Below are 11,259 nucleotides of genomic sequence, written 5' to 3'. Positions count from 1 at the left end.
CCAGCGTACTTGCGTTGTTAAGGGCGACGCGTTGGTACTCGGAGGGGAAGGTTTTTTTTTTTTTTTTGAAATATTACAGCTCATTGGTACAGCACAGCCTCGATTTCCAAGAGGCTGGAGAATTCCGAATTCCACCAATCACGTTCATGCATCTGTAGGAGCGCACAATTCAATTTCTTAAAGGCACCACGCTCCAACGTGGTTAAAAACGCGTTGCTGTGAGAATTACTCATAGGAGAAGGCTAACAAATATAAAGGAGTGAAGATTTTATATTGTACATTTCGACATTAATTACGAATTACCATTTAAAATAGCACATTATTTATTTTCTATTAACAAAGTCAAGATGCAGGTTTTCCTTTTATCTGAAAACAGGAGAGGAAATGGTATATGTGGAGCAAAATATTTCACCTATTACTAGGCTACTTGCAACACAGCAGTCAGGAGGCAGACACGCCCACCCACAATACCGCGTGCAGGTTGTGAACGGCGTAATCTACTGTAGCAGTGAAAATATTCCTGGGATTTACTATCGAATGCATCACTCTAAATATCAGCAGGTTGCGTACCTTTAGAACGCTATCCTCGTGTGTGTTAATTTTACGTTGCAGTGGCAGTTATCAAACCACATGGAGTAAGCAGGTAAGGGTCTTGAGAAAAGAGGAAGAGGGCGTGGAATCACAAAAACACTCACATCAAACACCATGACAGTAGGCATATCAGTGTAAGAACGTACACAAGCGGATGGTGGTAATTAATAGTTTATTAAAACATGAGTCAAAAAGAGATGCACACTTGGAATATGACATAACTACTGTCACGTGTCTTTTAATGTTTTCTCCTTGGTGTTAGCGTACATCGTATTCCAAATCATGTATTCAAACACACTTCATATTAAGGACCCACATAAAAATAAACAAAATCTGTCTATTAAGTGCAAGAAACAAAAAATACAAGGTTAATGTTTTAGAAAAGGCAGTCTTACGTTTAAAATAAATGTTCCATTTTATGAAACTGTAATATGGAATGCTTGTGTTTTACTTCCAGACCACCCACATGCCTCGCCTATTAGGGCACAGAAATACTTCTAAAATTTTGGGTTCCGTTTGTTCAGTTAAGCTACACGATGCCAAATATCGTGTCTTGTGATCAAATTGGGTAAGGTAATGGACGACTGAATTTATTCTATTTTTCCCCAAGACACGCACTACCACGCATGGCCATATTTATTCATTTTGCATCAGTTCCAGCTGATATCTGTCTTTATTTTTGTAAAGATACAGACTTCCGCATTACGACAGGTAATGATGTTGACAGCTCGAATCTGTTTCTCCATCATTTGCTACAAAAATGCAGATGGTCTGTATTTTAAGAGTATATATTGCACAACAATGAGGGGGTTGGGGGAATCAGTATGTGCCATAAAAAATACAAAAAAAAAAATCCAGTTTCACACCTGCGATTTGGGATCCATCCACATACCACGAGCATGATATACATAAACTCCTAACTTTACTATATTACAGTACATATACAATCTTCAAACTAGTACCGGGCACTGAAATCTGCTTCTCCCACAATGCCATGTTTTTTTCCTCCTACAAATACTCAACGAATCTGATCTACGACTGTACAAAACCTAGCTTAAAATCACAAGGCATTTTGATGCAAGTTTTGCAATTGAACTTAATCCTTTGAGCAGGACTCCCCTTGCATGCTGAAAGTAATGACAGCGGGAACAAGCGCCTGAGCCTTACTAAAAGCACAATAAGAACATTCCCTTTTGACTGTACAAAAATATGCCTGAAAATATCTTACTTTTCTTTTAAAAAGATGAGGTCTGTCATGTATCAAAATGTATCCTCCCGCTCCTGCACGCGAGAGGATTAGGCTGCTTAAAATTGTCAAACCGGGAGGTAAATGAATTGGTTCTATATATAAAAAGAAACGTTTGCGGCATATATAAATCACAAAACCATTGTAAAAGAAACGTCCTGAACAGAGTAGGTTCACAGATTTGCTTTGAATCAGTCCACAGTCTCGACGTGTTCAGCTCCCTGCAGTTTTTTTAAGAGGATAAGATGCATAGAAGTTCACAGATTTTTCCTTTGCGGTCCGTTTTTGTTGAACAGTAATTGTAGACCTACAGAAAAACCCATAAAACCCTGTCTTGCTGCCAGAAAAGCGTCTGCAGACTTTTTATGCTACAGTACCAGCCTCAAAAGCATCTTTAATTCCCCAAACCTCATTTCGCCTCCTCCCCCGATCCCAAAGATAAACCACAGAAGGGGCAGGGCTAGAAACAACATGGACAGGACATATAATTTAATTTCATCCTCCCCTGTCATTACCGGGGTTCTTTTTAACTCAGTAAGTGAACACCAAGTCAGAAAAGTTAGCTTCCAGCCAGTCACCCGCTATCATTTCGCTGAGCTCCGGGGTGCAGTAATCTGGAAATTCAAAATGAGAACCCAGGCTGCCTTCGCTGAAAGAGTCCAAGTCTTTATCCACTAGGGAGAGAGAGAGGTTTCCTGAATTCGGGTTCCCCAGCTCGGATCCTTGAGCAGTTGGGGTGAAATTTAAACTGAAGTCAAAAAGCAAATCGTCCGCGTCTTCGCTGGAACTGGATGAGGTGGAAACGGACCTGGATGATGCTGGTGAAACGGAAGCTGGGTGGGTTGCGCTTTGCTTGGTGATATTCTTAAAATTGTAAAACAGTCTATTCGGCGCTGCGTTCCGAACGTCTTCATACATGCTGGCACCCTCCGACTCAGTAGAGGAACTCAAAGTTGGACTGGCGGGGACTTTTGCAACATTATATGGCCTCGATGGCTCTTCGTCCTCCTGCTTAATCCTTATACGAAAATCCTCTTCATATTCGTCATCGTCGTCTTCATCAGTGAGTTCACTCTTAACAACAGTCTTATTACACTTTAAGTTTTGAAACACACAATCGTCTCCGTAATCGTGAGATGACTTAGCACCCGCCTTGCTGGTCTTCAATTTAGGGCATTTTTTATTGGGTGTTTTCGGATTTTTTCCACCGGGTTTTTCCGGTGACGGCGCTGATGGTTTTGAAGAACTGTCCAGCTTTGGTTTTTTCTTGGGTCTGTACTTGTAGTCCGGGTAATCAGCCATGTGTTTAAGCCGGAGCCTCTCGGCTTCTCTGATGAAGGGTATCTTTTCGCTGTCTTTCAACATTTTCCACCGCTTTCCCAGTCTCTTGGAGATCTCTGCGTTGTGCATGTCCGGGGACTGTTCCATAATCTTTCTCCTCTCGATTTTAGACCAAACCATGAACGCATTCATTGGGCGCTTAATGTGACCGGTTGCCGTTTTGCACCAGTCCGGGTTTAGCGGCACCGGGCTGCAAGCCATAAATTCATTCTCCTCCGTGTCGGTTGCCTCCCTAGACATGCTCTCTGTCTCGCTGCTCTCTGTCTGCTGCACCATCGTTCCGGTTGCGTTACGTTACCGTAGACGCAGCAACTCCACAGTCTAATCCACGGCTCGACTTTCTTGCTTGTTTCAATGACGCGCCCACTTCCCTAACCAGCAGCCTGTACTCTTTCCCGAGTTGGAAACTGCGTTCTTAACTAGTTATTAGCTTTTTCATGTCGGTTACGTCATTCATAATGATCCAATCACGTCTCCTCTACTCCGCCCAACAGACTCAAAACAGTCCCTTAAACCTTTATTCCGCCCCACGCAGGTTTTCATTGGCGCTGAGATTTGTAGGTGGGGCGCTCTTCATAAGGATTTGGTCTCACGCTGTGCGAGACAGGCATATTAAAACAAGCACTAAGCGGGTAGTAGTCTGTAGACGCTCTGGAAGACCGCAAGCGCGCAAATAACGGAGAAACGCGAGTTTTCTTTTTTAAAATACATATTTTTATTTTATTTCCCCTAACTATAACAAATGCCGTTTTTAGTCAGAGTATGTTGCATGTATACAGTATATTCAATCCGTAGGCGTCCGATGGAAATTCTCATCAACTGTGGATTTCTAGTTTTTTAAAGATAAAACTGAAGGTGGCGCTTGGACACTGTCGCTGCTATAGTGCAATGGCTGACTTACTGGTTGTATTGACATTTATTTGGACTGTGTATGTCTGTCACAATTGTTTCTGGGCGAATTATTTTGAATTCGAATTATTCTAATTCGAAAGTTTGTCCAGCCTATTTTTATAACAATTTTCTCCCTACGTTAAATGTTAACAAAACAGCTTTCCACCTATTAAAATTGCACGTCTTCACCCCTCACCTCCAAGTATGTATTTATCATTTTGTAGAATTAGACAAGAATTCGTACGGAAGTTTTTTGGGAAAACCAAAAAAAAAAAAAAAACGAAATCTACCAGTGATCATGGAAAACGATTGGATTGATTTAGTTTTTCACCCGCCTACTGCAACGTTTCATATCGCTGCTATACGAACTGGTTGTTGTGGATACTAACGCCCTTTTGGAGATCTGTGTTAACTTTTTTCTTTTTCTTTTCTTGGTACAGCAGGTTCCTGAGATCGTTTGTTTAGTATCAACGGATCGTATTGTGTTTGACAGTCCCCCTGAAAGCCCATATTAACGCCCATATCAACGATGTAAGGAAAATCTGCTTATTCAATAAGATTTTATGTAATATTTGTAGAACGCTAAAATGAATTTGTAGAACCAATCACTCCTGGGATGTAGTTCTCTGAATACACACTCAACAACACGCAAACATTTGGATTAGCTGTAGTCCCCATTGAGTTTGCTGTGTCAAGCAACAGATTCTCCCCTCCCTTCCTCCACCCGGAAAGCTAAGCCTCCATCAGTTTTGGGTGACAGCCAGCTGTGCAGTTGGAGGCCAGGCGTCTGATAAGGCTTCCTTTTTCCCGGCCCCTAGAGGGCAATCACTAACCCCCTTTGAAAGTACCCTTCCCCCACCCCTGCCACACCGCACACTCCCCTATAGTGTGCTGTAGAGTTACCGCTGACACAGACAGCAAATCCTAGCGCTTCTATTCTTCAGGCTAGACTGCTACCAGCACCCCTCCCATTCTCCCGAGGCCGAGATGCTGCTAAAATGCATTATCATGACTACCCTGACTGAGTCTGGGGGAACTCACCAGTGCTTGGTCGAGTAGGCATCGGTCTCCAAACGCATTCCATGCATGCTGCCTCGTGCACATGCTAACGAAGCGTAATTTTATTTAGAAATTACATTTTGGAAAATTTGGGAAAGCATGTTTGCGTCCTGTTGTAAGCCCGTAATGTTGTTCCTATAAATTATTGTGGGAGGCGGGAATAACCCATTCTGTGATTAATGAATTGTAGAACAAAGAAAGTGTAATCAAGGTTACCATTTGGGGTGGTTATCATTTTATATCGAAATAATTACTGCAAAGATTCGTAACTTTTCGTCTTATTTATTTATTTATTTATTTATTTATTTGCGATAAACTATACCACACGGCAGACATACGACACAAACATGTATTTTCAAAACATTACAGCTGTCGATGCAGCCTTTTTTGGTTTAGCAGTGCTCGCTTGCTGTCTTTTGAAACATTGTTGCATCACGCTTTTGATGATTCCATTCTGGCGCGCGTGAGAGGGTGGCTGAATGATGCACAGGTAGGACAGGCGTCCCTCTCCTCAGCGCGACTCGTTTTACTGTCTAATTGTAGTGGAGACGAAAAAACCTTGGGATTTGCGCAAGAAGATAGTCTCGCCTATATCTACGTCTAGCGTTTTAGCTCTCTTAAAGGGGTTGCCAGCATTACTGAAAGAGGAGATAAGGCTTGCAATGCTTGATGCGTATTTTCTACTGGACAGCATGAGAAAAGCATTATTTGGCACATTAGCAAAACTTACCTCCAAATGAACGTTTTGTCTTGCCCTGAACCAAAATCTCCCATTCAGAAAAGAGGTTACATGTCTAAAGAAAGGGAAAAAAATAGTATTGATGTATCCTACTTGTAGCTAACCAGCTTGGAGGTGCTAACTGAAAGCTTTCTTAGGCTAGATACAAATCCTCTTACTAAAATCTATAGGAGCTGTACATATATATGTTTTGATCCCCTGAGTCCTCAGCAATAGAAGCAATGGCAAAATAAATGCACTCATTTTACTAAGTAAAAGTGCACTGGTTTTTGTATAAATAGGGTTGAAATATTGGCACTATAAAAATATGTACAAATCTGTACAGAACAAAATACATTTAAATGTTTAGTAGTTGTTCCATATTAGAACATTTTAGATAACCCTACACTCTATGTGGTGGGTGCTGTAAGGGAGAGTCACCATAAATGTAACATTTTTTGAATTATGCTCATTTTTTTTTAGCCTAGCACTATAAATAGATTTGACATGTCAGTAGTTATTAGCCATTTCAATTGCATTCATGACTTAATCGAGTCAGATACAATTAGAACAAAAGTACACACAGTCAGATGTTACAAGCATACCACCTAGTCGGAATGATTGTAATGGAGAGGCTGAATAATTTTTACAGTAAACTAAAACACCCTATAGGCTAATGTGTGTATGCAGGTTTTTTCTGCACACAGTAATGTTAATCAGGAAACACATTTCCAGTGGTAACGTGAGACCTGCCACAATCTCAGATTATGAAGCATGGGCTTTATTCATGAAAAAAGATGTGCGGAAACACTGATGTACAAGCGCAATCACAAGTGAGTTGTGGTAACGTCAAAATCTACAAGGAAAGCTGCTTTTGTTTGTTTATTAACACACAGGTAAGCTTTTGTAACGCACATAGCCTACCATACAGATCAATCTTGTGTCTGCATATTATAAATACATGTGACCAGCTATTTTTTCCCATTTGTCACTTGGAGCATCCAGAAGATGAGGCTATGTCAACACAGCAAGAACATTAGCTGAACACATTTAACATTAAACACTGAACTAACTTAAAAAGTCAAATACGTTGATGAGTAAAAGTAATTTATTTAATAAACATTAAACACAATTTAAAGTGCCTGTCTCCCCAAAACGACACTACATGAAGATGGTTTTCAACACCATCTAGTGTCCCTGATCTTCAAATCTGAAGCCCTCTCCATGACCTGTCTGGGTACCAATCCTCTCGTCTTCTCTTTAGGTGGCATTCTGTAAACACATAACAGTGAAAAGCACGTTGTCTGTCATTGCAGCTCCGAGGCCGCAAAGCAGAAACAGCTGTTACATTTATACAGACGAGCACATCATGTTTTTTTGTTTTTATTTTATCACCTAGAATCCAATTCCCGGTAGAATACATAATGAAAGCCATACTAACTTTTCAAGGAGAGTTAACTTTCATGTTAATTTAATATGATTCGATTTATTGTGAATAAAAATAAAGCCTGAAAACTACTTCCGGAACAGTTTTTTTTTTTTTAATCTTAGCTCATACATAAACAGTTTTTTATTTTTTGGAAATATTTCCTGCGAAGCTTATCACATTGCTGTTCCTTTGGGAGGTGGTAGAGGTCTGAATTGCATATGTAAAATATGGCTATGGTAGCCACATTGTAAAATAAGTTATTGACCATGTTACATTTATCAAGCGTTACATTTATGGCGGCTCTCCCCCACATCCTTAAAAGTGCCACCATGCAGGCTCTGAAAAATGAATGCAATTGGAAAAAAAAGAGCAAACTTAATTTCTTAGAGCAATACTAAGATGGCAGATTAATGTGTCTAAGAACGTGAGTAGCTATCTAGCTAAATATTTTGAGGCGCAACTCATCTGTAATGCTGTGCAGCCCACGTAGCAAGGTGCCGGTGTTGCAAATTTTGTATGGTAGGACAAGTTTGCACAAGCCCTTGGCGCTTAAATGTCAGCGTGGAAAACACAAGCGTCCCACGTTGTCATGGTAACCTCTGCTGAAGACGGATTTGAACGGAGACCAGTGGTCTTGGTGCCTGGATTTGGGGACTGACCATGCCAGAAACCCTGCAGACAGGAAATGAATAGCCTCTTTCACATGACGCTCGTAAACAATGCGGAGGCCTGCACCACTTCTTGTTTATTAATTTTATTAACAGAACAACAGGTACAATAGCAGGTGATCATGACAATTATGCTACAGGAATGAGTCTTACAATGTGTAGTAGGGTTCCCAGATCTGTTTATATTAGGAAAACAGAGCACACCATTTTCCTTTCAAGCACAATGACCTCAACAAGAACAACAACAATTACTAGTACTACTAGTACTACTACTACTACTACTACTAATAATAATGATAATAATAATAATTGTTATTGTTTTATAATTCATCTATGAACCATCATCTATCTTTTCGGACCCCAGGAAGATTAGTTGCACCCTGTGTATTGCTAATGTGGATCCTAAATAAATAAATAAATATGTACACCATTGTTCTTTGGTAAAGCAAAATAAAGCATTCACTTTTAAAGCTATTAAGGAAGTGTTTTCTTTTATTACTTTTTTTGGTCATACGTATAAATGTAACTTTGTTCACTTTAGCCTATACATACCTGTTTTGTTTCATGTATTGATTTTTTATGATGTTTTCTTTGATAGTCTTAATTTTAACTGATATATATGCAACATTTGCAGTACACCAAATGTACTTCATGAATAGAAATTATTTGAAATATTGGAACTGATGGTGCTCAATTCAACCATCTCATATGAAAGTACAATCTAACTTGTTACACACAACTACTGAAATGGCAACTCAGAGCCATCTTATGTAATTAACACAAACCCCTAAGTAACTCCAGTATAAATCACAATCATAATCACTTGCCAGCTGTCAGTACACCTAAACCATGATTAATGCATACAAAATAGGAGGGCATTGCTTTCCAAACCATCTATTCACAAAATAATTCAAAATCTTAAACCAGCAGGTGCATATTGTATGCATGTCTACCCCAGACAACACCTTTAATGGTGCCATGTGGTTTTAATGTCTGTGTCTCCAAATAAAAAAAGGGGAAGAAATAGGATTGTAACAGATGTCATTGTTAATCAAGATGTTAATCGGATACAAGCAGGCTACAGGGCGAGGTTGGAAAATATCACACTGAAGGACCCTCCCTTATCTTCAAATGTCAGATTCTGTTGTTGTGTTGCTGTGTTATAGTTCTTTGTATCACTGACACAGCATTTTGTTCATGAGCAGTGGTGTGTTGAATGAAGTAAATATGTTAATGCAATACCAGAGAATGGGGGTAGGAGGTTCACTCAAGAAAGAAAAATTTACTTATGCTTAAATAAAAGCCAACCCCCCCCCCCCCCCCCCCTCCCCCCAAGAAAAAAAAGCAGCTGCTTCTCTCTCCAAAGGGCATTGAAGCATAGGATCAATATTAATCTGATATTGAAAGTGCAAGGATTTAGCCCTCATGAATAGCGCCCAGACAGGTGTGCCTGCTCCGGTGTTCCACCTGACAGGTTCACAAAAGCGAGACAAAAGGCGAAGCCGTTGCACCCGCTCGTCCGCGGCGGCAGACGGAGATGAAATCCGCACCTTCGGCGGACGCATTCCCTAACGGCCCTCTTTCACCCCCGGCGCAGTGTTTATTGTCGTGAACGCTCGTGTTACCTACGCGAACTTCAGCCAGGTGATGGTAATCCGAATGCACACATGCTTCCTGAATAGATAGGCTGTCTGGTGTTGGGAGCTTGGTGTGTTTGAGGGGTTATTATTGTTTTCCTTTAGTCATTTGTGTCTTGGTAATTTGAGTTGGGGGGAGGGCGGGATACATATTTTTTTTGCCTGTAAGCAGGTAATGCTGAAAAGAATTGGGGCGGGGTGGATGTGTGTGTGTGTGTGTGTGGGTGGATGGGTGGTGGGGGGTATCTATTATGTTTACTAGTGCAGATAGTGCTGAGAATTCTTGGGGGGAAGGTGTTGGGGGTGGGGGTGCAGACATTGCCCTCACACGCCTTTGTAACAGTTACTTAAAGCAAAGTAACAAAGGAGGAAGAAACATTCAGCAAAAAAATACTGTACTGGGGTCAAGCAAGTTGAAAATCACCGCTTTGACAATGAATTTTAATAAGATTGATATTTGCTCCTAACTTATGTGAAAATCTCGTTCTTTCCTATTGTCACTTCAATCTTGATTAAATCAACAGCATTATGGAACAGAATAGAACATCAAATTTGAAATCAATCCAGGAATAATTGTTACTTGTGAACATTAGCCATGATCTCCTTGTTGAATGCATGTCTTATGTATCAGAGAAGGGCTGCTGTGCAAAGATGTTTAAGTTTCTAATTTACTGATATTCAATATACATAAGTACACAAGCCCTGAAAGGCAAAGTGAATGTTTTAAATTTTTTGTGTTAAAAGCTGGCAAATAACATCTCTTTATCTTGTATGTTCAAGTTATCTCCTATATATGAAGTAATCATATATATATATATTATATATATATAATATATATATATATATGTATATATCATTTTAATAAATGAATATAATTAAAATGTTTTGTGTTTACTAATGTTCCCTTTGTCTAAAGATCTGAAACCATTCAGTGTGCCAAATATGTAATACTAGAAGAAATCATGTGTATATGGGTTATCTCGTACATACGAGATAACTTGTACATATGAGATAAATAGTTGTCTTTGCATTTAAAAAACAGCACTAAGGCATATGTATCTTGTCAAGTTATGCCTTTGCGGGACAGCATGCCCAATACCTGTGCAGCACTGAGAGTTTGCCCCAAACTTCTTCTTCTTCTTCTTCTTCTTCTTCTTCCAGCCAAATGCATCATCACAAAAAGTCCAGGCCCAGAAAGAATAATTCCTCCTATTGGATATTTAGCTACACCAGCCAATAACCACATTTTATACACATACAAAATGAACATATAAGGTAGGCACAAACAACTTAGGTCACCATCTTTCTGTGGAAGCTAGCTTGCTTGCTAACTAATAATTGCTATAAAAATTAAAACTATTATTTTGCAGCTCTATAATCTTTGTGGGAAACTCATTTCCATTTCTAAAATCCATTCTCAATCATTTCACATGCAAACCCCACATAATATTGTTTCATGACTACAGATGAGTATTGTTCACATTTTGATGATACCCCTGCTAAAACACTTTTCAAACCTGAACTGGTAGTCTAAAAAAATAAGCAACCAACGACATTAAAGAATGCACAGTTACCAATGTGGGCTATGTTAAGGTTGACAGTTACCACCCAAAACTACCTAAAAATCATAGTGGAAAAACTGAGGAAATCGTGGAAATGGAAAAAAATTAGGGTATGTC

At 39.7% G+C, this 11,259-nt stretch overlaps 1 protein-coding gene across 1 annotated transcript; it reads right to left on the bottom strand.

The window, feature by feature from the left end:
- Nucleotides 1–746: 746 nt before the first annotated feature.
- sox11a (SRY-box transcription factor 11a) lies at nucleotides 747–3,593 on the bottom strand. The gene has a single exon (XM_064333797.1). It carries the CDS (start codon nucleotides 3,452–3,454, stop codon nucleotides 2,369–2,371), a length of 1,086 nt encoding a protein of 361 aa, XP_064189867.1. The 5' UTR covers nucleotides 3,455–3,593; the 3' UTR covers nucleotides 747–2,368.
- Nucleotides 3,594–11,259: the final 7,666 nt, after the last annotated feature.

Source organism: Anguilla rostrata, chromosome 1 (genome assembly GCF_018555375.3).
Source record: "Anguilla rostrata isolate EN2019 chromosome 1, ASM1855537v3, whole genome shotgun sequence".
NCBI classification, from domain to species: domain Eukaryota; kingdom Metazoa; phylum Chordata; class Actinopteri; order Anguilliformes; family Anguillidae; genus Anguilla; species Anguilla rostrata.
The sequence above is the reverse complement of the archived record's forward strand: the minus strand, read 5'-3'. Positions and strand labels throughout refer to the sequence as shown.